The sequence below is a fragment of the Fukomys damarensis genome, unplaced genomic scaffold, assembly GCF_012274545.1.
Source record: "Fukomys damarensis isolate Sample0158 unplaced genomic scaffold, DMR_v1.0_HiC HiC_scaffold_32, whole genome shotgun sequence".
Taxonomy (NCBI): Eukaryota; Metazoa; Chordata; class Mammalia; order Rodentia; family Bathyergidae; genus Fukomys; species Fukomys damarensis.
The window spans coordinates 36,272,947-36,299,453 of record NW_022900944.1 but is presented as its reverse complement, the minus strand read 5'-3'; the positions used below and the strand labels follow the sequence as shown (position 1 = coordinate 36,299,453).

Genomic DNA, 26,507 nt, shown 5'->3' with positions numbered 1-26,507 from the left:
AGAAAGAACACCAAAAGTACAATCAATGAGGGAAGAAAAAACTAGTAATTGGGAGTTCACTACAACTAAAAACTTCTGCTCTGTAAGACACTGTTAAGAGAATGGGAAGATAAGCCTCATACCAGGAGAAAATATTTGCAAAACACAGTATCTGATAAAAAACTTGTTTCTAAAACATACAAAGAAATCTCTTAAAACTCAACAATAAACAATCCAATTTAAAATGGGCAAAAGATCTGAACAGAATTCTGCTTTATAGTAAATAATGTTCACATGCTAAGTCTGAAAGAAAAAAGTGATGCTAATTTCTTAAAAAGGAGAAAAGTTATAAAATAGCAGAGATACATGATACTACACCACCAAAATAGAACGAACACTGGAGCACACTAAGTCACATACAGTACAGTATCAACAAGAAAAAAATATTCTGAAACTTTGCTCTCCAAATGAGAGCTTTTCTGTTTGGAATAACGAAGCAAATGAGTTGGGAGCTGAGGGGAATACAACATTAATTTTACTTGCTAGCTATTCATTTATAGGATAATGAATTCAGATTTTTCATTTCTAATTAATTTTGCTTTTTCTTTTTGCCACTAACTGCTCAATAGATTTTCTTCTAGTACTATTAGTAAAACCACACAAATTGAACATTTATCTGGACTGAATGTAATTTACAAAGCATGACAGAAAGAAAACCGACCTCATAGCTTCTACATAAAGTAACCTTCACTAGATTTTTTGGTTAACAGAAGCGCCTGGAAGAGAGTACGACATACCTCTGTTATGATGGCTTTTTGTTCCTTTACTCTTTGGGCCTCCTCTGGGTCCTGTTCCAGGCTGAAGACCTTAGAGAATGGTACAGGCTTCCCACCTCGGCAGAGGACTGCTTGGCATGTGCCAACATTAGCCACAGTCAAGCTAAAACTACTTGTTGGATCGGCAGTGTCAGGGCGAACATAGCACAGGAGAGCAGAGGAGCCCAGCTTCTGGCCAGCCATTCCTAACTTCCTGTTTAGAAAAAGGGGAATATGCAAATACAGTAGCTAGTTTTAGAAAAAAGTTGTGGTCCTTTATGTCCATCCTTTGTTTTTCTGCCAAGGGGATCGATCATGAAACAGTCTCACCCTTATCCATGTGAAGGCAGACTTTTGATACAGGTGATGGTGGTAAGGAGTAATGCCTTCCATTCTCAGATAATGGAGAAACAAATTTAAAGAAGGAGGTGGAGCTGATATGTGCATCTTTACTGCTTTGCATCTGATCAGAGACTTCCTAATTCAGGGCTTTTGAAACTGCAGCAATCATCTGAAGGGTCTGGTAATTGTTCGAATACAGATTGCTGGGTCCTGCCCCTTGAGTTTCTGAATGGGGATTAAGAGGCTGGCCCAATAATCTTCATTTCTAACAAGTTCCTGGGGGTGCTGAGGACACTGGCCCTGAAAAAAAACCCACTAAGAATCAGTCAGGTTGTCAGTTTCTTGAAGGAAGGACCATAATTCTCCTTGTGTTTTCTCCACATACATGGCACCTATGTGCCCGCACTCAGGACATCATACTAACACATAGCAGACACTAGCAGGAGAATCTAGTGACAAATTCCATCTCTGCTATTTATTGGCTAGAGAATCTCAGCAAGTTACTTCTCTCAGACATTTCTCTGACAAAATATATACCTGTTTTGGCTTGATTTGAAAATTAAAGACACAGGATGAGAAATGCATGGAACAAGTGCCTGGCACTTGAGAATTTCTTCATAAATTAAGGTCCCTTTTCCAAAGCATTATTTTGCCAAGTCTCTAGCTCAATTCTTCTGAAAAAACAGATTTCTTCCTAACACTATGCTTTGTGTTATAATGACAGATAAAACCAGGTGAGCTCCAGATGGCTCCATTTCAGCCTTGATCATAAAAAGTTAACAACCTTTCGGTTATGCATATCCTTTATGCAACCCACCTGATATACAAGATGTTCCATTAGCTACCAAGAGATTTTCAATAGTTTGGTTATGGGGTTTTTCCCTAAAATGGCTCAGACTTGAATAAAGTTAGTTGGGTAAAACCTAATAACAAGTGTTCTAAATGCCTGAATCTGACCAGATCAATGATTCTTTGGAGAATCTTATGAAAGCTTACCACCTTCCTCCCCAAAATGTACAAATACGTATACACACCACAACCTTTTGCACATATTTACTGAGCTTCCCAGATCCTCAGCAGCCTTTGGACTCAACAGAAAAGCAGGTGACCGGTGCACCCACTGCTGATACTGAGAGACCAATCATGGAAGAAGGAACAGGAGCACTCCTGAACCCATAATTTAGACCTTGGCTTTCTGCTTTGGAGAAATTCATTTTCCGTTAAGAATTATTCAACCCACTTGCTTACCTGTGAGATACCAAGAAGGTGTTGGCCATGAAAACTATGTCATTTGTTGAGTGCTGTATTTCTTCCAAAAGCACATCTGCCATTGTGCACTGCAGCAGGCGAGGAAGCTCCTCATTTCGATCTCCATCAAACATGCCATACACAGCTCCTACTCCCTCTGCAAAGTTATCCATAGCTAGGGCAGACACACATAGCCTAGAAAAGAAATATAAGTTCTGTACAATCATCAAAGAAAGTTTTTACTTTCAAGAATATTAGTTCAAGATCAAGAATATTAGTGGCAAATCTTCATGTCTACATGAAAAAAGTCCCTATCTAAGATAATTAAGCAGCTCCCGAAAGAGTTGACATCCTAAGGAAAGTGGGGATTCAGCCATATTCATATTAGCTTTGCAATACTGTGAAAGGCTGGAAATAAAAGATGTTTTACTATAGCAGCAATTAAGGATTAGTTTTGTCAATGCCATTCAGCCAAAGATGACCAGGGTTAACACGTTTGAAGCTGGGTTTATTACCTCTTGCAGTAAGGAAGAATGAATCTCATTGAATCCCGGGGTATACAGGGAAGAAGGTGTTGGAAAGAACCTTGTATAGGGTTTTGGCTTGGGTTGGGCCATTTTGGGGACAGTATGAGGAAGTGGGGGATTATACCAGATTGTGGACTGTCAGAAAACAGGGCTGTCACATGGTTGAACACTGCAATAAATCTTACCAGCAGGGAAGGAAAATGAGCATAAGGAGAAAGGAGGGGATGTTTGATATAAATTCATTTTGTTTTTATCTTACTTTACCATGGCCTCAGAAGTATCTTATCTGATGTTGATGTTCTATGATCCATCTATGTGTAACAAAACAACATGGCCTAGCTATGAGCATCAGACCCATTCCCAGATACAAAGGGCTGCCTTCTTCTTTCTCAAGTCTCCACAGCCCACATACTTATTTCTCTGTCCTGCCATTTCAGCCAGTCCATGGCTCCAGAAAGTCGATGTAACTGTAGAATCTGTGGTTGGCAAAGGTTTCTGATCAATTTTCAGGGTTGTGATATGGCTGTGGGAAATGGAGGAAGAAAAGATTAACCATTTTCTTTTTTGTATAAGAACTGTCTCAACAATAACATGTGCTTTTAAAATAAGCTCTTGACAGACTCAGATGCATTTCTAGAGAGAATGAATGAAAACAAAATGATGAACTCCTGGCTCAGATGGAAGGGGAAAAGAAGGAAAGGGACAGGAGGAAAAAGTAAGGACCAAATATTATTACAATTAATGCACAATGAAGGGCCGGGGATTTAGCTTAGTGGTGCCACCACCTGCCTCTCAAGCACAAAGTCCTGAGCTCTGTCCCCAGTACCCCCAAAAAAAAGCACACTGAAGATCTTTAAGTTTCAGCCAATTGTCTACTTATTTTAAGTGCTATGATCCTATGAAGTTTGGTACAATGAGTTAACTATATTGTTCCTTAGCTGTTGTAATGTGGCCTGTCCCACCTAAACATTGCTGCATGTTGCACAAAATTATTCAGTATGGATAGCAGCCACATAGCAGTACCAAAATAAATAAACTGACTATTGGATAGAACATCCATTCATAATTGAATAAAGAAGAGAACCTAGAGGCTTTCTTGCCTACTTCATTCTATTAACTAACTGAGGTTGCCAGAGTCCTAAGAAAGAAACCCAGAGGGCTGGTGGGCCTCAGAATTCAAGTGAATTCAATTTCAGACTTTTTCCCACCTAAACATGTCCAGAGTCTTGTGTTCCAGAACGAGATTTGTATTTCCAGTCAGGTCGAGGTCTTGTAACGTAGCAGGCAGAGCCTCTGGAATTAGGATTTCTGTCAAATCATTGCAACTTAGGTCCACAAACTGAGAAGAAACAGAAAAAAGAAAAAGATCAAAAGTAAATACAAGATAATTTTTTACTCCAAAAGCTCAAATTCCCAATACTGTATATCCTCAAAGGGGAATGTAATCTCTTCCCCAGAATGAATTAAATATACTAAGATCATAAACTAAGCATGTTAGAAGGGAGTATATCTCTTCCTTAGGAGAAGAACGTAATTCCATTCACATACCTTTCTTTTTCCTTATTACAGAAGTATCTCACTCACACCCTTAAAATTTTCCCCACAAGGACATCATCCTAGCACATAAAAGTACCTGGATCTGAGGTAACTGCAGTATTTCTGGGAAAATGCTGATGTTGTTGGAGTGTGCAACAAGGGTGTGCAGCCTTTTGCAGTTTGCTATAGTTGTGGGAATGGTTTTAAGCTTGTTGCCACTTAGGTTCAGTTCCTCTAGTTCCTCCAATTTGTTTAGTTTGCTGGAAAAGAAACACCAAAATACCATACTGCATCAAAAAAGCGCAGCTTCCAATAAATGTTATTTTACAGCATCCACGGAGTACAGGAAGCTGACCTGGTTCACTGCAAAGGAAATAAGCAAACAGCAGCAAGGCAATGGCTCACAGAGGTAACTGCTCCTGCTACATCTCAGGCTGACCTGCTGCTGAGCATGTTTCACACTGCACCTGCCTGGGTATATACATCTTCCTGATGTATGATTTGCAGGAAATTACTTTTAAAGTATGAAACTACACTTTAAAAATTTTAAATATGATGTTATATTAAAGAAACACTTTTATAATCTATTTAATACTATACAAATCATGTTCCCATGTCCAATTCTTATGCTTTTCCCTTATACTTCTCTCTGCCTAAATCTTTCTGACTCATAAACAGCAATGCAGCTGCCTCAGTCAGCTTCTTACAAGCACCCAGAACTGTGCTAGAGTCTGAAAACCGTCCAAAAGTAGCAAGATTTGGATTGCACTTATTCAGTTTTAACACTGGCTCAGGACATATTGTTCAGTATGGAACATACCTTTTCTTTAATATGCTGCTCCTAAATTCCATTTTGCTTTGATATCTATAACTGGATTACTTTAATTTTGTGTTATCTATTACTTCTCCTCTTTATTACTACTTTCTTATTTTTATTTTGTTGGATGTGTTTTTTCACTTGAACCCTCCAACAATAAGTCTCACTAGAGTCAGGCACTGAGGTACGTGCCTGTAATCCCTTGGGAGGCTGAGGCAGAAAGATCCTAAATTTGAGACCAGCCTGGGCTACACAGTGAGTTAGTGGTCAGCCTAGATAACATAGTGAGACACTGTTTCAAAAAGATGATAACCCCAAAAAAGTGCCATCAAAGTGGGTGAAATACATTAGTTTTTGAAAGGTAAATCTGGTATCATCCAATAGCTTCAAAAACTGATGTTTTTCACTTTATATGAAATATTTTAGGTCAACTAAATTAATCTGGTAAGATTTTAAGAAATCTACCACATCCTTAAATTAAGATTCTATACTAATTTTAAATTCTATTGTTTTTATTCTTTCAAGGAAGTAATACAGTTTACATTGCTTGCCTTCTTTTTTTTTTGCTTGCCTTCTTAAATTCTATCTCATTTTATAAATGTTGATAAAATTATAGTTTTAAAATAATTAATTTTTCTTAGTTTGTCACATTTCTAAGAAAATTTGTAAAATAAACTGAGAATCAGCTGGGCTTGGTGACACATGCCTCTAATCCTAGCACTCAAAAGGCTGTAGCAGGAAGACTGCCATGATGAGTCTGAGGCCAGAATGAACTACACAGTGAGTTCAAAACCACCTGGGACTACACAGCAAGACCGTGTCTTGAAACACTAAAAACTAAATAAATAAAAATTTAACTTTGTAAATGCGGAAGGGTGGGAGTGAGGAGAATTTTGAGGTTGCAGATTTCAATTCATGTTGTCTGAGCCTGGGAGAGTGTCATAGCGCAGGTTGAGAAAGAAAAAAAAATTTAAATGAGAATCAAAAGTAATTTCTATTCAAATTGTGTGTGTGTGTGTGTGTGTGTGTGTGTGTGTGTCATGGAAATTCAATAACTTCATGTGATATTTAAAATTTCATTACAATTATATCAAATGTCATGTCCCATGTTCTTAGTTTTTGAATATGTGACTACAAATGACTATTTTGAAAGTGTCTCCACTGCCACTATCTAAAAAGTGAAAACATTAACCCATCTCCCATGTCTTCATACAAACATAACCTGGCTACAATTCATCTCTTCCTCCAGGCCTAACGCAACCCAGGCTCTGTGCAACTAACAATTCATGACAATTGCCTATATTCTTGTCTATTTCTCCAATCTGATTGCAGGTTCACTGAAGACAGATTATAACTGTTACAAAGTTCTGGCGTGTAGTACAAACAATCATTAAATACATAAAATAGATATAACACATGTTATTTTATAATACAGCACTGACAAGAAAAAACTATCTTCAAAATTATTTCATAAGCTTGTAATTTTCTAGGTTGAATGTTAAATAATTAGAACGAAAAATTAAACACATTTTAACCACAATTTATTTGGTCACTAACAACTAAGTACAAACTAGTAGAATGAGATTTTCCCAGAGAACTAGTGAAATCTAACAGCAATCAGTTCACATGAAGAAGTGTCATAGCCAGGTGACTATAATTTAATCTGACAAATGCAGAAATAATGATATGACTAAAAAGGATCAAAGTATGCATTCATTCACCTTGCCGGAAAGGTCTGCAGCTGGTTGTTTGCAAGATGCAAGATCCGCAGGTGTGGATGCCCGACCAGGACATGGATGCACTGATCTGTCAGGAGGTTGTTGGTCAGGTAAAGCAGCTGTAGCATGCTCAGGCTCTCCTCCCCAGTGCAAGCAGAAGGCAAGAACTCCAGGCTATTTGCAGATGCATTCAAGTATCTAAGACTGACACAAAAGAGATCATTTCTTTTGTGTTTGTTGCCTTCTAATCAAGAACTGGCATGCGCTCTGAGTATGGAATGCTGCCATCTCAACCTCCTAAACTAAAAATTAAATAAAAATATAAAAGTGATCACCTGCATGTAGTTTTCTCTAATTGGGTCTATCCAACCCCAAATTCCTTTACTCAACTCATACAAGCCAGGAGGAAAGAATATGAGCATGGCTATCTTCCCAGGCTTGTGTGATGGCTAGATTATAACCTAGCTTCATTTTTTATTGCCTGTGAGCCTAGTGAAAGGACGTTGTAGAGAATCATGTTTATACATATCTCAACTATTAATCCTTCAGAAAAAAAATTCACCTGGTTTTAACAGTATCATTATTTATTTAGCCAATTTCATAACAAGTCCCTAGTAATGGACACATAGGCTGTCTGCATTTATTGTAGAGATTGTAATGAGTATCTTTAGGTCCTTATCCAATTATTTCTTTCAGTGACATTCCTAAATTTATATGATCAAAAAATATATAAAGATTTTTTTAGCATATTACCAAACTGAACTTGAAAAAGACTATTCTTCCATAAGAAAAATACAAAAATGTTAGCATGTTCACAATTTATTAACATTGGATCATAACCCAATCTACCTTTGGCATTCTAACAGGTAGGACATAGTATGCCTTTAAAATCTGCCAAAAGGGGCCAGGGATTTAGCTCAATGGCACTGTTCCTGCCTCGCAAGCACAAGGTCCTGAGTTCAATCCCTGGTACCAAAAAAATTTTTTCTTGCCAAAAATAGTATTTGGTATATATATGAACAATCTTCATAAAACAATCTTCATAAAAGCTAATACATTTAAACTTGTACATTCTTAAATCTTCATGTTGTGTGATTCATATCCCTAATTCATTTTTAAGCTTACTGAGGATGTGTCTGCTGTGTCCCAAAATTGCTCTGTACAGAGTATTAGACATTTTCCTACAGCTAACTTCCTTAACACAGATTCTAAGATGGTAAACAAGTTTTATTCAGACTGTCATCAGAACTAATGCAGTGAAATATACTGCTCACAAATACTTGTTAATTAACTGCTGTATCAAGCCTCCAGATGAACATTCTGAAAAGACAATTTCCTTGAAACATTTTTTTAATTTTCAAAAATTTTATTTTGAGGAATAGCCAAGTGTATTATGGAGTAAGAGATACACAAGCTGCTAAACCAAGAGCAAATATTTGTCAACCAAATGCTTTTGCGTATCTCCTGTAGCCCCATATTAAATTACTACACTTATCACTGCTTTCTTCATTTCTATACTGAAGATGATATTGCTTTCCTTGTATTGTAGAAGAGTATCATGAAAGGAACTGGTATATGTGGATGGTGGACAGGTAGGTAGCACAGTGGTAGAGTGACTGACTGCCTAGTATGTGCAAGACTCTGAGCCTGACCCCAGTACCACCAAAAAACCTACAAAACACAACAAACAAAAAATAAAACTTAGTTTAAAGTTGACATACACATTAGGTAAACCTGATTAGAGGTCTTAAAATAGGAAGATATACCATGTATTTATTAACTTGCAATGATATGCCAAATACCTTTTGGAAGGCTATTATCTGTAGATACAGTTTTCAAAGTAGGCAGCAAAAAGCTCTGCAAACAAAGAATGTAACTCAAAGATGGATAAAGCTAGAATTCAAATGACTTTAGTGGTATATCCTTTTCTTTTCAACGCAAAGGCTGAAAATTGACCAAGGAAGCTACATTGGAATGTTGGAATTTCTCTTTAAATGTCACAACTGTATTTATTTTGGGGGAATGAAAGCCTAAATCTTCCCAACCTATGTGACATTGTTTTATGACACAAACTTCTTAAGTATTCGATGATTATTTCAACTTTAAGTTAGAGATTACTACCTTGTGAAACACTACCATATTTTCTTTCACAAAAATTACAACTAAATTTCCACCTACAGTTGGAATATCAGGCCAATTCCAAAGGTCACTCCAATGACAAGCTGATGCAGTTTGTTTAGCCAATGATTCCACTCTTCTGAAAACCAAAAACCTCCCTGGTACTCACTTTAAGGCCTTGGAGAAGAGGGTGTCTGGCAGCCTGGTGAGAACATTATGCTGGAGATCCAGCACCTCCAGAGGGATGTGCTCCACCAGTGCTGGAAGGTTGTGGACATGATTGTGTCCCACCATCAGTTTCCTAAGACTCAAGCTACTCAGAATTCTGAGGGGAGACAATATAAAGAAACAAATAAAACATAAGTCTTTCTAAGTCTGTCCTATGCTATTTACCTAAAAATTAGTCTACTGATTTAATAAAAACACATTCCTTCTAGACTGTATAATCACTAACAAGGGCTCCAGCCAAGAAAGCAGCAAGACCATATGTTACCCACCACCCACCAGGAAGTCAGCACGGTCGTTCTGAGAAAAGGTGAATTCATGAACATAAGCAGTACAAAATTCAAAGCTAAAGCAATTTCTAGAATAAGTCCATTCAGATTCTAAGTCTAGACAGAAATGAAGCTTAGATAACATTTATTAATAATTTCTTTGGATTTAATGTAATTTGTAATAAAATTTCATTAAATAAAAACTATTTTTGAGTGCTTAAAATGTGTAAGTCATTTAACAATGTTCAGAAAGATTATGTGACTGACTTGTCAAAAATCTCACAGTGAACAGTAAATGATACAGTCTGAGGTTGTGCTCAGACCTCTTATGCGACCAAGACTCTAGCTAAATTCTTACAACTCCAAAAACACACATTTTACATCTCAGTGCTTTTGAATACAACCCCCCCACCACCCTGCCCCAACTCCTGCCAAGCACCACTCTCCTTCCGTTTCCACTTAGAGAAATCCCACCACCCGGTAAAGGTCAGTTCAAACACAGTCTTCTCCACACAGCATTCTCTAATTATTAAAAGATCTTTTGAATTTCTTAAACAATTTATCTAGTGCTGTAATTAAAAGTAAAGGTTCTGCAACAAAAACGACTACATTCAAATGTGCCAGCTCCTATTACTTTCCGGTTAAGTACCACTTCGGACAAGTTACCTAATAGCTCTTTAGTTTTCGAATATCTAAGATAAAAATGACACCACATATATAATAAGATTAATAGGTTAGGAGAGCCCAGGATTTAGCTCAGTGGCAATGCACCTGCCTTCCAAGCACAAGACCCTGAGTTCAATTCTCAGTAAGATCATAAAAGTGAAGTTCTTAAGGTATTACTCAGCTCATAATAACTCATCCTATAAAATGAACTATTAAATCAGGATTGTTGGTGCACACCAATAATCCCAGTACTCTGCAAGCCTGAGGCAGGATGATCAGAGTTTAAATCCCACTGGGGCAACTTACTGAGATCCTATCTCAAAATAAAAAATTTTTAAAAAAGGAACTGGGATTTTGCTCCTGAAATCTGGTTCTGCTGCCTCCCTTAAAAGCGCAAGGTCCTGAGTTTGATCCCCAGCACCAAAAAATAAAAAAAGAGCTGAGGATATAGCTCAGCATGAAGGCACTGGGTTCAATCCGCATACCATAAAAAAGAAAAAAAAAAAAAGAAAAAAAAAACCCAAACTATTATTACTATCATATCACCAACCTATGCCAGCAACTCAGTACATTTTATAACAGTTACCTATGCTGTCATAATATTCTCTTCTAAGGCTCTTACAGGCCAGACTATGTATCAGCCATCACTATATTCCTTATGACATATAACACCACCAGCAGGTATTCAATGTTCACTGAACAACTGTAAAGCAACTCAAGTCTAGGAAAATAAACACACACATAAATAAACATATAAAGATATAATATACACATTCATATGTATACATACCTCATAGGAACCTCTGTGAGAAGATTGTAGCTCATGTCTATTATTTCTAGCTTCTTTGCTTCACAGGCCCAATCAGGGACACATTCCAGCAGGTTTCTACAGAAAATAAATAAATAAAAGACTTCACTAAAGATGACAAGTTGTAGGGCTGGGGATCTAGCTCAGTGTTTACCGTGGCCTGCCTTGCAAGTACAAGGATCTGAGTTCAATCCCTGGTACCCAAAAAAAAAAAGACAAGTTTTAGCTGGACATGGTGGTACACACCTACAATACCAGCACACAGAAAGGATGAATCAAGAAAATCACAAATTCAAGCCAAGCCTGGCTTCCTTAGCAACTTAGTGAGAACCTAAGTTAAAAAAAAAATGCATGCAGTGTTTGTGTGTGTGTACACACGCTGGACCTGGGGGTTCAATCTTCAGTACTGCAATTAAAAAAAAAAAAAAAGATGATACATTATGGTATAGATCTTAAACTGTCCCCCAAAGACCATGCATTAAAGGCTTGGTCACCAGCTTGTGGTGCTACCAGGAACCCCTTTAGGAGGGGAGCCTATGGAAGGAACTTTAGGTCACTGGGGCATGCCCTTGAAGGGGATACTGGGAACCTGGCCCCTTCCTCTCTGTTTCCCAGCTGCTTTGAGGTAAAGTTTCCTCTACCACATGCTCTCTTCATGATGTTCTGTCTCACCACAAGGCCCAAGCAATCATGGACTGAAACCTCTGAAACTATGGGCCAAAATAAACCGTCCTTGCTTTAAGTTTATCTCAGGTATTTTTGTTTTTGAGACAGGGTCTCACTATGTAGTTTAGGCTATTCTTGAACTCACTATATAGCTCAGCTTTGCTTTCAACTTGAGGCAATCCTCCTGCCCCAGTATCCTAAGTGCTATGATTACAGGTATGCACTACTATGCCCAGCTATCACAGGTATTTTATCAGAGCTACAGAAATGTGGCTGACACACAAGTGGAACTCTTTCCATCCAAACAGCAAGGTTAACCAGTCTATGAGCTCTTTAGGCCAGACACACTATCTCCAAAGCATTCCCTGGTGCATTACGTGCAATACAGCAGGCAGAGAATGCTATTAAATTAGAAGGGTGAAGCCAGACGTGGTGGCGCAAGCCTGTAATCCCAGCGCTCGGGAGGCTGAGGCAAGAGGACTGCTGTGAGTTCAAGACCAGCCTAGGCTACATAGTGAGTTCCAGGTCAGTCCCAACTACATAGTGAGACCCTGTCTCAAACTCCCCCCCAAAAAAAAAAACAGAAGGGTGAGGAGGGACAAGTACCTGAACATATACAGTAATACTGCATCAATTGTGCTACATGTTCAAAGACAGTAAGAATGCTTTCAACAGTAGAAGAGAACACATGTGGTAGTATGGGACAAAGGAGAGGTGAGGAAAGCTTTAGTAGAAATATCATTTTAAACAAACTTCACCAATGAGTGTAAGTTCCATAAATAATTATGGGGAGAAAAAAGCAAATTCTAGAGAAAATTAACAATGAGTAAAGGTGAGTAAGCAGGGATAAAACACAATTAGTGGGAGGAAAGTATCAAACCACTGAAAATATGAACTTAAATGTTTAGTAGAGTATGAGGCAGGTATTTAGTTAAAAGAGATTTTATTTTTAGATGGGACCTAACTTCTCTATGCCTCAAGGTATCCATCAGTTGATGGGTTGATTTAATGAGGCAGAATGAAATAAGGTGCTGTATAAGAGAAATGCAGACACTGCTGGCAGTAAGTATAGTGAAAGGAACACTGCCTGAAATCGGCCAAGGCAAGCCCTCTAAGAAACAACATCCGGGTTAAACTATGAAGAAAGCTATACTGTGACCTTACATGAGGAAGACATTCCAAGCAAGGCGTGCTAGCATAAGCCAGGGAATAAATGGCATGATATATGAGGAGAACAAGCAGTTTTGTGATGCTGGAGCAATTAGTGCTGGGTGATAAAAGCAGAAAAACTAGACTGGAACCAGGTCTAAATCATGTCTGGAAGGTTGTGACTTGATCCTGCTGATATATGGGCTTCACTAAAGGGTTTGTAAACAGTGGAGAGACAATGTCGGCTTTGTACTTTAAATAGAACATTCTGTCTGTTGAAGTGGTTCCACTGATAAAAGAAAGAATAATTACAATTGCAGACAAGAAATGATACAAGACTAAATGAATATTAATAAAGTTGAGGGGAGGAAAGGTGAGAGGAAATTCTAGAAATATTTAGGAGGCAAAAATGAAAATTATTTGAAGATAGATTTGATATAGGGAGGAGAGTAGAGGGAAGGATAAAAAAATTATTTTCAGGCTTCTGGCCTAAAAGACTAGGGAGATGATAATAACATAAACTGAAAGAGACACCAGACAAACAAGTTAAGGTGGGTAGAGGAGTGAATAATAAGTTTAATTTTGTGCATTTCTGATGTACCTGGGGATATGCTCATCAAAATACCTAGTGTAGATTGGAGACATGGATCTCAGGCTGAGAGAAGAGGGCCTGGGCTGGAAAATGGGTGACAATGACACCGAGTATACCTGACATCCTTGGAGTAAATGAGATCATGTCCAGTGATAGGTGCAATGGGTCAGGGATGGAACCCTGGGGATAAGTGACCTTTGAAGGGCTAGCTAAGGAAAGGGAATATACAAGAGAGACAGAAACAATGGCCTATATGGAATGAAAAAAAAAATCCGACTGCAATAGTTAGCCAAGGAAGCAATATGTTCAATGAAAAGGGAGCAAGTTAGAATAAAGAAAAAAGAACTGAGGAAACTGTGGTAATAAATGCAAATAATTCCTGAGAATAAGAATTTGGACAAAAAGGAGGTGAGAGTGATTAGAGAGCAATAGCCATAAGGATTATGAGGTAAAGTAACTTTGGTATCAAGACAGAAAAGATACGGGGCCAGGGATTTAGCTCAGTGGTTCTGCTGCCTGCCTGGCAAGCACAAGGTCCCCAGTTTGATTCTCAGTACCAATATGTATGTGTGTGTGTGTGTGTGTGTGTGTGTGTGTGTGTGCACGTGCACGCATGTGTTTGTGTATTTGTGCAGATAGAGAAAAAGGAAGACAATAAACAAACATGAGAGAAGAAAGGGGCAAAAACAGACCAAGTCCAAAGTGATAGGAGTGGCTGAGGTCAAAGGCACAGACAGCTGGACTGGCCTTGAACAGAGGAAAGAAGCTGAAAATGGGCATGAGTCTACATAAACTCAAGTGGGGTGATAGGAAGCCCAGGGAAATCACCCACAATGGCCTCTATTTTCTCAATCTAATAGGAAGCAAAACTCACATGCATGAGATGATGGGGGTGTAAAGGAAGTAGTATAACTGAGAACATATACCAAGGACATTAGAAAGAGTTGACAAGAAAAAGAACCAATAAGCTTCAAATTGTGAATTTGGTGGAGCTAAATGGATGTGATTTTATTCAGCAATGATCAAGTTCAGTGGGAAAGGTAAAACACTAGCAATGATCTGTACTGGGATTTTGCTAAGAAGATATGACTGAAAGAAATGGATGGAAAGGAATCTAAAATGACAGCTTAATTACAATGATAAAAAGTAACTAAAAAAGAAACTTACCTAGAGAGACTACTATATGCCAGGCACTATACTATGTATTTTGTATCAATTATTTCATTTAACCATCATAACAAACCTGATCATTATACAACCCAGCCCACTGTCACCTGACTGCTTTGAGCACTCTATATTTGTAGCATTTATGATGTGGCCCTGTAACTGCTTGTCTGAATGTTGATCTCTCCAGTAGACTATAAAATTCAACCACTGCCCTTGAATGCCTAACACAGTGTTTAAAGAGTAACAGTAGTTAGGGTCGGGGATTTAGCTCAGTGGTTCCACCACCTGCCTTGCAAGTACAAGGACCCCAAGTTCAATCCCTGGTACCAAAAAAAAAAAAAAGAATAACAGTATATAGTAAACCTCATTTGTTTATTCCTGATCACCAGAGAATAAAGTCCTGAATATAATTATTATAAGTCAGGCTCACAGAGTCATGAAAATATAAAAATAAATAAACAAATAAAATAGAATTTAAAAATTTAAAGCTACTATGTAAAAAGAAAGTTATCTGATGTTGCCACGAGAGGTGGCACCTGCTTGCAATCCCAGCACCTGAGAAGGCTGACAATATCAAGTTTGAGGCCAGCCTGGGCAATTTAGCAAGACTCTGTCTCAAAATTTTAAAACCTGGGGATGTAGCTCAGCACTCCTTAGGTTCAATTCCCCCACAATCACAAAAGAATTATCTGATTCCAACTTAAAAAAAGCAAATCACTACTGTGAGATGGTAGTCCAGTGACAGCAAACCTTTTAGAGCTTTCAACGATTGCAAACAGCTCAGTTTGCCACCATTGCAACAGGCTTCCTCTTCAACCCACAGTCTTTTAGAAGGGATAATTTATAGGTAACTTCCCATTCCAAGAGAGTCCTTCTTTTAACTATAAAGCTATTAGACTTATTTCCCCAACTCATACTTTTGCCTTTTTCCAGATTATCCAAATATTTCAATATATTTAGATTTCTTATAGTTCAAAAACTGCCAAAGAATTCATATCTAGTTCTTAAGAATCAAATAAGCACCACTCTCATGAGACACACTCACCGGGAGAGTTCCAGGGAAGTGAGTAGATTTGGCACAGGGTAGACATTCACTGCTGTCAGCCCTGTTGAAAAATGATCAGGTGTTAGTGACATCCTCCAAAGAAGAAAACAAATGAGTGTGAACAAGGAAAAAGAAAGGAAAGTCACAAGACCAATATTGACATCTAATCAAATGACTAAACATCAAACTACTGGGCAACTCATTTTGGCTAACTGATCCTGATTTGTCTTGAAAAATAAATCCAACAGCTAATTAAAAGATCCTGTTACTGCCCTAGATTTATATGCAAATGTTCAATATCATTAGTACTACTTACCATTACTAAGTTAGTGGATATTTTTTCTAGCAAGTCTAACCTTTAAAATATAAAATAAACCACTGAGCTAAATCTTCAGCCCTAAAATATAAAATAAATACAGAAATAATTGTTACATGTACCAATCAGTGAACTTCCACAAGCTGAACACACCAATGGAACCAAGAGGCAGATGAGGACATAGAAATTTTACCAACTCCAGAGGTAACCTCCTACCTTCTCTTCTAATCACTGCCCCATAAGGGGAACACTAATTATCCCGACTCTGAATTCTACAGATGGCTTTGCCTAACTACACAAATAAATGTTTTTTTCCTCTCGCTTCATTCACTTCACAGTATGCTTGTGGGATTTGTTCATATTACTGCATATGGTTATAGTTCATTCCCATGTTTATATAGAGATGTGAATGTGCCACTGTTTATTCAGGTTAGAGCTGACAGACATTTAATGTTTTCTAGCTTGGGTGACTATGAACAGTGTTTCTATGAATGTTTTTCAGTCCATATCTTTGTGAATAAATATAAGCAGTCATGTTGAATATAAGCCTATGAGTTTCTAAAGTGATTGCACTAATTATACTCCTAACAACTGCCCCTGGTATCTTCAGTCTTTGTCATTGCTGTCATTCTGGTAGGTGTATAGTGACAGTACCTGAGGTTTCAATTTGTATTTCCCTGATGAAGAGTGAAGCTGAGCATCTTTTCCTATATTAAATGATCCTCTGGATAACTTCTTTTGTAAACCTGGGTTCTTTACCTTGAGGCATTAAAACTGCAACTGTTTATATGAATTCTTCCAGGTTGCAGAATTTAACAATTCTACAAGCTGGGCATGGTGGCACACTCTGAGAAGCTAAGGCAAAAGAATCAAAAGTTTCAACCTGGCCTGGGCAACCTGGAGAATTAGCAAGACCTTGTTTCAAAAATTTAAAAAAAAAATTATTTTTATGGGCTGGGATGTAGCTCAGTGTAAAGTTCAATGCCCAGTATCTTTAAAAAAAAAAAAAAAAAAAAAAAAATTCTGAAAAAAACTGTTTAGAGCACAACTATGATAAAATCTCAGTGACCAACAATAACTGCCTGTGTGTTAGTGAGATCTCTTCCAGTAGGGCCAGGCACTCAAACTTTCTAGATTAAAGAAATAGATGGGTCTGATAAGGAATTTCTCCATGGCAGGGACCTATTACCATGTCACAGTATCATACAAAGCACCAGTCAATACTTATCAGTTGTGACCCTCTTCTAACCCAAACAATCTAAGCCACAATTTGAAGTTTCTATAACATAAGAGGTAATGAAAACATTAGGCATTAACTTTTTAATTCTAATAATGTATTCTTCAGATAAGAAAAGCAAATAAAATGAATACTCTTTCATCCATCATGTAGCTTTTAGCAAATCTATATTCTACCCTATGTTTTATTTTTTTTAAGAATTAAAATACTATACATAAACAAGAAGTAAATCATAGTGAATAGGATTTTTCAATCCCATGGATTATTTCATGCTTTATACATACTTACAGCTAAGAAAATGGTATTATAAATCTTGATAATTATTATATTTAACTATATACTTTCCTTTGTGCTAAAAAATGTTTGAGTTTATGCACATCAATCCACAAAGTGGCTTATTTCATGCTTTATACATACTTACAGCTAAGAAAATGGTATTATAAATCTTGATAATTATTATATTTAACTATATACTTTCTTTTGTGCTAAAAAATGTTTGAGTTTATGCACATCAATCCACAAAGTGGCAGTATACTCATTTCCATTGCTGTGCAATATTCTACTGCATAAATATATCACAACTGATCTACTCATTTTCTTATTGACAGTCTTGGTGTTTTTCACCATAACAAAAACAACACTGTGATAAACATCTCCTTGTTCACATTTGAGTGTCTCTGGGCTACATTCCAAGCAGGGAATTGCTAGAGGATGGTTTACATGGACCTTCAGTTTCTCTAACATGGTCACATTGCTCCGAGATGTTTGTTTGTTTGGTACCGGGGATAGAACTCAGGACCTTGTTCTTCTGAGGCAGGCAGCAGCACCACTGAGCTAAATCCCCAGCCCTGAGATGATTTTATGGTCAACCTTCTTACTGGAAGCATGTGATGGCTCCAGAAGATGTTTCTCCTCATCTTTGGTTACACTTAGCTTTTTATATTTGATGAGTATAAAGTGGTATTACTTAAATTTGCATTTTTCTAATACTTGATGAAACTGAAACACCCCCACCCCTTTTTTTATGGTACTGGACATTGAATCTAGGAACATTTTACCACTGAGCAACATCCCCAACCCTTTTTATTTCTTAGTTTGAGACAGGACCTCATCCTTCCCTTCTTTAAACATTGAAAAAGTAAGTATATCTTCTATGGTAAAAAAGCACTCCCCATAAGAACGACCTCAACAAATATGAGACCCTTTACATTTACAAATATTCCTGAAGCAAATCCCTGCGAACAAGGGGTTTATTTCTCTGAACTACAACAGCACAAGCTTCTCAACCAGGGACTGGCAAATGTTTTTTGTAAAAGGCTAAATAGTAAATATTTCAAGCTTTGTAAACCGTAAAAGTGGTTCTGCCACTTTCATATAAAAGCAATTAATGTATAAACAATGTATATATATCTATCGCTGTGGCTGTGCTCCAATAAAACTTGGTAAATGTAGAAACTTGTATTCTATAGAATTTCCATATCTTGAGAATTATTCTTTTTTTGTTTTTAAACCAACTACTAAAAGGTTTTGAGAAGCCAGGCATGTTGACACATGCCTGTAATCCCAGCCCTCAGAAAACTGAGGCAGGTCACCAAACATTCAAGTGCAGCCTGGATACATAGTGAGTTCAAGGCCAGTCTGGACTACACAGCAAGACCCTGTCTCAAAAAAAAAAAAAGAAAAAGAAAAAAGTATATCAACCATTCGATAAGGAATGAAAAAGAGACAGTAGGGTAGGTTTAAACCCTGGGCCACAGTTTGTCAACCTGTTTTAGAATAATACTGATACTGTTTTAGGCATATTTTGCATAATGCTTCTTATGATCATTTAATGAATGACAAGTATTTTGCCTTGTCTTTTTATATATACCTCAACCACATAAGTATTGACAGCAAAGTTGAGAGATAAAGCTAAACCTCAAGGGGCCACAAACTCCATTCTACAAAGCAGTAGAAAAGGACAAATGTCATTGTTCTTAGAAAGTTCAGACTAGAGCTAAAGGGGAAAAAAAAGAAAAAAGTTGTAAAGAGAACTCACTGTTTGAACTGGCGTAGAGAGTTCGCAGGGAGAAGCCACTGAGTGTCAGCTCCCTCAGCTGGTTCCGCTCACAATGCAGCTGCTCCAAGCTACATAAGGAGCTAAGATCCAAGTCAGTCAACTGATTGTCCCTCAAATCCATGTGTGTGATGTATTTATTTCCCTCCAGATTTTCAAAAACCAAGGTTTTCAAGTGATTCATCCTTAATATTCAGAAATAAAGAAATAATCAGAAATAATTCTGTATAGTGCGCCTACCAAAAGAAAAATGAAAGAGGTATGCTCCCTTTCTCTCCTAAACAATATAGGAATTTCACTACCTGCCTAATTATGCAAATGTTGTTTATCAATCACAAATAGTTTATAAACAAAGAACTCAAGGTGCAGCTAAGTTAGACAGTCCAGACTGGAAAATACATACACAAATTAAACAGAGAAGGAAAACCTGGGTATGGTGATACATGTTCACAATCCCAGCTACCTGGAAGGCTGAGGCAGTAAAAAATGAGGCGGGGGGGCAGTCCCACAAAACAGGTAATCAGTTACATTCAGGCATTTAATAAGAATAGGTAGCAATGAAGGGCAAAAAAGACGAATATACTTCTGCATGGGTGAATAGCTACGTAATCTGAGAGGAATCAGATACCCTTCCTCCCGCTGCTGTGCTTACTCTGTCACCAGTGCTAAGACTCACACTGACACTAACTAGGGCAAGCTCTATAAAATTACTTCTTGGTTCTCCATACAAGTATATCATTTGATGCACATAGGCCTGCTCTCATTTTCCTATATTTTAAGGAATCTCTTACTTGTTCTTTACAAAGCACATTAATGGCTTCCTGTAAATGACAGAACATCCAGGGTCTTTTACCATCTTTTTTTTGGTTTTTTGAGACAAGGTCTCACTATGTAATTGAAACTGACCCGGAACTCACTATGTATGTAGACCAGGCTGGTCTCGAACTCACAGCAATCCTCCTGCCTCAGCTTTCCGAGTGCTGGGATTACAGGCGTGCGTCACCACACCTGGCTTTACCATCTTATTATGACTAGAAAATAAGACTGTATGAAAATTTCTTAGCAAAGCCTTCAACATTTCAGTATCATACAATGTTACCAAGAAGAAACCCCATGACTCAACAGAAAAATAGTTGTTTATGGAAAACTACAAACTACTAATAGTATGCATATAAACAGATGTTCAACCTTACTCATAATAAATATTGATTCAAACAATAAAAAGTATTTCTATCTTCTGACAATAAGGAAAAAGACTATTAAAATCCAACATAGATAGGAACGTGAGGAAACAAATTTCATAAAATGTTGCTGGGAGGGTAAGTCAGAACAACCTTCCTCAAAGGTAATTTGATGGTCTGTACTATGTGGCACACCTACCTGATCCTTAATTTCTCCTCTAGTGTATGAAAAATGAAGTTTTAGTACAGTTTTTAAAATGCCTACTTCTGGGGGTGGGGATTTAGCTCAGTGGTATCATGCCTGCCTTGCAAGTGTAAAGTCCTGAGTTCAATCCCCAGTACCAAAAAAACCCAAATTAAAGAAATAAAAAAATAAATAAAATGTCTACTTCTAAAGTATTCTAAAATCCTTCCTTTTCTTGCAGTACTAGGGATTGAATCCAGGGCCTCACACCTGTTAGACTTCCCCTCTACCACTGAGCTACTACATTCCAGCCCTAAAATCCTAACGTTGTTAAGTCTTTCTAAGGAACAGACATAAAGGTCCATCAGCGTCAATCTAAAGGAAGCTGTGGTAAAGAATGGCCTCACCTTAAATCCACATGCTTGATATGGCTCATCTGGCTCAGTACCCCTAAATCCAGGACTTCCAGACAATTTCCTGCCATAACCACTTTATCTAACATTGTGAGTTTCTCATAAACATCAGGAATGTAACTTAAGTTGTTGAAGGAAATTCCCAAGGAGGAAAGCTGTTGCAGATTTCCCAATTCTTCAGGTAAAGTATTCAGAAAGTTGCCATCGAGACAGAGTGTTTGAAGGCTAAGGGGGGAAAAAAAAGTCTACTTTATGAAAGGTTTCATTCAAATGAATAGAACTAGAGTTATGGATTCTAATTTTGTCACTAATTTATCAATTCTAAAAACATAAAATGTCCTAACTCTTGACCTATACACACTTAATGCCACAAATAAATTTCAACATTAAAGTCAGGGGAAAAAAAAAAGAAAAGCAATGTTAAAAGTCAGGATGTCTGCTGTTGAAATGGGGGCACTGGTCACTGCTGGAGGGATGGAGATCTCTAGAATCAATCTGCTAACTAGAGAGATCTGCTGCTAATTAGAATTCTAAATTTAGTGATTTATTTTACTGCAAAAGCTCAGGACACTACCTTTAGTCCAAATGCCATAGAACTCCTTATTCTTCAAGGGAAAAGAGAAATCTAGTAAAAGTTAGATACTTACTTTAGCAGGTTGCCAATCTGACTTGGCAAGTCATGAAATCCATTACAGGAAAGGTTGAGCTCAGTCAGGGTAGAAATCTCACAAAGCAATACAGGAAACCACCCAAGTTTATTGTGGGACAGGTTCAGGCCCTTCAGTTGAGAAAATCTAAAGGGCAAACACAAAAGTGTATACTGTACTTCAATAATCTGTTACATAACTTACAAGGGACACCAATGGCCTTTTATGATCTATTTTAAGTGATCCGTTTCAATTTGTTCCATAAGTATCACTCACTACATACCAAATGTTGTGTGAGGACAGAGGGTACCAAGATGACTAATACACAGTCCACACTATCGAGCAGACCAGGTATAGTGTGATGGCAATTCTCTACTCCCTAAAAAGGCAGAAAATTCTTGACAAATAGCTCATGCCGGTACAATTGTTTTCTATCAAGTTACACTTGATATGCTTGAAATCTTTTTTCTACAAGTATGTAGTATCAAAAGTCTTCACAAAACTAAATCAACTCATATGAAGGCATAGCTAACAAATAACAGATCAAACCTCATTATAAACAACTTCTATTATCATACCCAAGTTAAACTGGCTCAAAACCCTCTTGAAATGAATGGGCCAGCTGAGCCTGAAAACAGGTATGTGAGAGCATTTTACTGTGATGTGTTCTGATACACAATATGAAATGGTCATTTTTAGTGCTCCTGTTTTGTTTGTAGAAAACAGTTTGTTTACATGGTCTCAAATAAAAATGGTATCATCATAAAGTGGGTCCACAGGGGTCACTCTGAGAGTATGTGTCATACTTTGTTATTATACAAGCATATGACGGTAAAGTAGAGGTGCTGTTCTCTATGACAATGACCTATCACAAGCTCTTAGATGTGAATCCTTGGTACTTCATCAGATCCTCCTCATCTAAATTCTCAATATTTGACTTCCAGATGACTTGATCTTGATTACAGATTATTTGACTTGGTGCCTTGAGTTCAGAATTTCCCATCCAGTCCTGTAACTGGATTAATCCTATTTTTCAAAGTAACTCAGGAGATACCACAAACTGACTTAACATTATAGCTTGTTTTGATATCTATAAACAAACATTATTAAAATATACCATAACTAAATATAGACTTATACTTTAAAAATATTTCTGAAACACATTATCAGATGAAATAAAGTCCATTTCTGAAAATTATTCTGGAGTTATAAGCTAATAAGTAAAAATGTAAAATATCTCATTTTAATGTATATTTTATCTCTTTTTTGACAATAACTGGATATTAAACTCAGGGCCTTTGCAATCTCCACTCCACCACATTTTTTTTTCTAAATATGGTCTCAACGTGTCACTAAATTGCTCAGGCTCAGCTCAAACTTGCAATGTGTTGTTTTTTTTGGGGGGATGGGGCATGGGTAGCAGGAATAGAACTCAGGATCTTGAGCTTGTGAAGCAGGAGGTGTTAACCACTGAGCTAACTCCCCAGCCTGTCAAACTTGCAATGTGATCCTCCTCCTCCTCACACTACCATGTGAATTATCTTTTTGATCACCATGTAATACTTTGTTTTTTGAGACTACATAGTTCAGGCTGGGCTTGAACTCTCAGCAGTATCCTCTCAGCCTTGCAAGTGCTAGAATTATAGGTATGTCTCACCACGCCCAGCCTTACTACTTACTATGAATGCTTTAATGTCCCATTTCTCCAAACCAGAAGTCCAGCCGTTTATATCACATATTTAGTCTTAGCCATCCTTCTGTGTTTTTGTCTCACACTTGCCACTGAGCTACTTCCCTAGGCTTTTTGATTTTTCATTTTGAGATACAATCTCACTAAATTGCCTAAGCTGGTCTCAAATTTGCAATCCGTCCTCCTCCTCCTAAGTAGCTAGTATGACAAATGTGTGGCACCATACTCAGCATTTTGGGTGATGGGGTCTTGCTGTGCTGCCTGGGCTGATCTGGAACTCAGGAGTTCAAGCAACTCTCCCACCTTAACCTCGTAAGTAGCTTAGGCCTATAAGAGTGCACCACCATGTCCAGTTTCCAGCCATGCTTTCATAAATGGAGAAAGGAGGTGGGATGAGTGGAGGGAAGGATTTGGAGAATATACTGTAGCAAAAGAGACAGAAAAATATGTAGGTCATAGTCCTTTAGGATGAAAGTGTTCCTTTATGAGAAGACAAGACATTTCATTAGCTGACAAGACTCAAGAGTCAGTCAGAGCGGGTACAAAGTAAAGACAAAGCCCTGACTCTAGAATTCTTGAAATTAGGCCTGTTTGAAATCATTTAAATTTGATACCTCTGTATCAAATACTTTCCATTAATGAAAAAATAATCTTTCACTGTTAAATCTCTCAATTTACCATGCTTCACTGTTAACCACATAAAACGATTTCCAGACCACCACAATTTCTTGTTGTCTCTGTAAAAGAATATTTGCATCAATCTACTGTTTTATTGGGGAAGGAGGGGGAATAACAAGGAGGTGGAAGAACTGTGTAATTTTTTAAAAATCATAATTTAACTTCAAAACAAGAAATTTTCGAATATAATATATAGGATGGTAAGTGCTATGGCTTGGATGTGCTTTGTCCCCCCATGTCTCATGGGCTAGAAGCCTGAGTAAGACTGCGAAGTGGTAGATCTTCAGTAATTACGTAATCAGGCCATTAGGGGTGCTGCCCTCAGAAAGAATTAATCCTGGTCTCTCGGAGTGTGTTAGTACCCAAGAAAATGGGCTGTTTTTGTTTTATTTTTTTCCCTGGTACCAAGGATCGAACTCAGGACCTCGAGCTTGCAAGGCAGGCACAATGCCACTGAGCTAAATCCCTGGCCCCTGAGCTGTTCTAAAAGAGCAAGCCTGACCCCTGAATTTCTCTGGCTTCCCATCTCACTATGTGATCTTTCCCTCTCACATGGGCTCCCACCATGATGTCATCTGCCATGATGTAATGCAGAAAAACTGCCCCCACCAGAGGCTGAACCAACAGGGCTATGTGATCTTGGACTTAAGCTTCTTTGCTTTATATGTTAACCAGCTGTGACTATTTTGTTGTAGAAATGGAAATGGACAATACAGTAAGTATGTTCACTGAATAAATCACTAAGATACCAATTACAATTTGGTTTCAACATCTGGTCTGGAAACCTATTCTCCACATACTTATAGAGTGTGTTGAGGCCCCCTGGTCTTTCTAATTGCATGAAGTTGTGTCGCAGATTGAGGTAGGTGATATCTTGACTGTAGAAGAGATGTTCAGGAACCTCCTCAAGGCTGTAACATGAGAGATCCACAGTACTGATTCGCTGGGACACCACCTAAATAAGGTAAAAAGAAGAGTCTTTTGAGCTAGTTCTGACAACTATCACCTACCACAGGACAGAATGACATTTATAACAAAAAGGCACTGACTAAAAGCTAGGAAAGAAAAAAGATAAAAGAAATCTTTTTTTTTTTTCAGTGGTGGTACTGGGGTTAAACTCATAGCCTTGTGCATGTGAGACAAATGATTTACCACTGAGCTGCATCCCTAGCCCCAAAATACTCATTCTTAAAAACCAGTTAATTTTCACTTTTCCTGAAAACCATAAACTGCTTAAAAAACAAAGGTATAAACTTCAAAGTGTCCTCAAGTAAAAGGTTAAAAATAAATACAAATTATAAAACTGCAAAGTTACAATTTCATACAAGAAGTAATGTTAAGATGAACAAAAATGACTGTACAAACAAAACACTTTGAAGTGAAAAAACGATCTTCCACTGCCACACTGGCTTGCTGCTTACCAGCAGTTTCTTCATCTGGCGTGAGTATAAAACTAAATAACCAAGCACACAGCACACTAATGAGCATGCTATAGATGCACAAAAACATTAACTCTCTTTAAGTGGGCAGAAGAAAAGAATAGCTACTTAAAAATCTAAACAAGTTCTATTCAGAGTACATTTTATAATCAACACAATACAAAAACAAAATTCAAAAGTGTATTATACAAATAAAAACCTTAAAAATTTTACTTCCATAATGTTTATAAAATATGAATTATAAAAAATGGATCTAAAAAACAAACTATATTTCTGGAAAAGTCACTCATGTTTTGATAGCATGTCATTATACTGTAACAAATGCTTATGCAAAATTCTGCAAAGATGTCTAGGAAAGAATGTGGAGATCACAATACACTTGTACAGTTATCTTTAACAACTAAAAAGGTAGAAATTATGCTGAAAGGCTAATATCCTCAGCATATATAATAATGATTTGTGACAGAATTGTATGTCACCATCCCATCAATACCTTCAATTTCTAGAGGTTCACCAAGGCTGGTCCAACTATGTATAGACCAAGAAGCACTAGGCTACAAGCTAGAGAACAGATCAATAAATCACTAAGTACTATGGCTGAGGGAAAGCCATGAAATCTCACAGCATCTCAACTCCTTCAAGGCTCAAAATCTCATTATGCCTTAATTGCTTCCAAGGCCCTACCTCACAGAGATGGTATAAAGGTAAATGCACCTGAAAAAAACTGACAGCTACTCCGCAAATATATGTAAATAAGTTAAAAACTTGATGGACTCCATTACTTGACATTATATGCTACAAAAAAACCTAGAAATGAAATTAGAAATTATAATTCATTGTCCTAGGCCTAAGTTCAGTTTCAAAATACAGTAAGTCTCCAACTTATGAATATTTGGGTTCCAAACTTTCACAGGTGTACTGGATAAGACTTTGGCAGATTATAAACAAATTTAAATCAAAACTGTTCCCCTGGAAAGGA

The 26,507-nt window shown here is 37.5% G+C and overlaps 1 protein-coding gene across 1 annotated transcript in view; it reads right to left on the bottom strand.

The window, feature by feature from the left end:
* Phlpp2 (PH domain and leucine rich repeat protein phosphatase 2) overlaps window positions 1–26,507 on the bottom strand; it is a 66,464-nt gene that overhangs the window by 5,383 nt on the left and 34,574 nt on the right. Inside the window, exons 6-18 of the mRNA XM_010644467.3 lie at window positions 24,890–25,044; window positions 21,722–21,868; window positions 21,069–21,299; window positions 19,279–19,481; window positions 15,688–15,748; window positions 11,051–11,146; window positions 9,270–9,425; window positions 6,986–7,186; window positions 4,545–4,707; window positions 4,120–4,250; window positions 3,324–3,434; window positions 2,385–2,579; window positions 777–1,008 (exon numbers count right to left, since the gene is read on the bottom strand). Coding sequence (XP_010642769.1) covers window positions 777–1,008; window positions 2,385–2,579; window positions 3,324–3,434; window positions 4,120–4,250; window positions 4,545–4,707; window positions 6,986–7,186; window positions 9,270–9,425; window positions 11,051–11,146; window positions 15,688–15,748; window positions 19,279–19,481; window positions 21,069–21,299; window positions 21,722–21,868; window positions 24,890–25,044 — 2,082 coding nt within the window. The remainder of the gene's footprint in view (window positions 1–776; window positions 1,009–2,384; window positions 2,580–3,323; window positions 3,435–4,119; window positions 4,251–4,544; window positions 4,708–6,985; window positions 7,187–9,269; window positions 9,426–11,050; window positions 11,147–15,687; window positions 15,749–19,278; window positions 19,482–21,068; window positions 21,300–21,721; window positions 21,869–24,889; window positions 25,045–26,507) is intronic.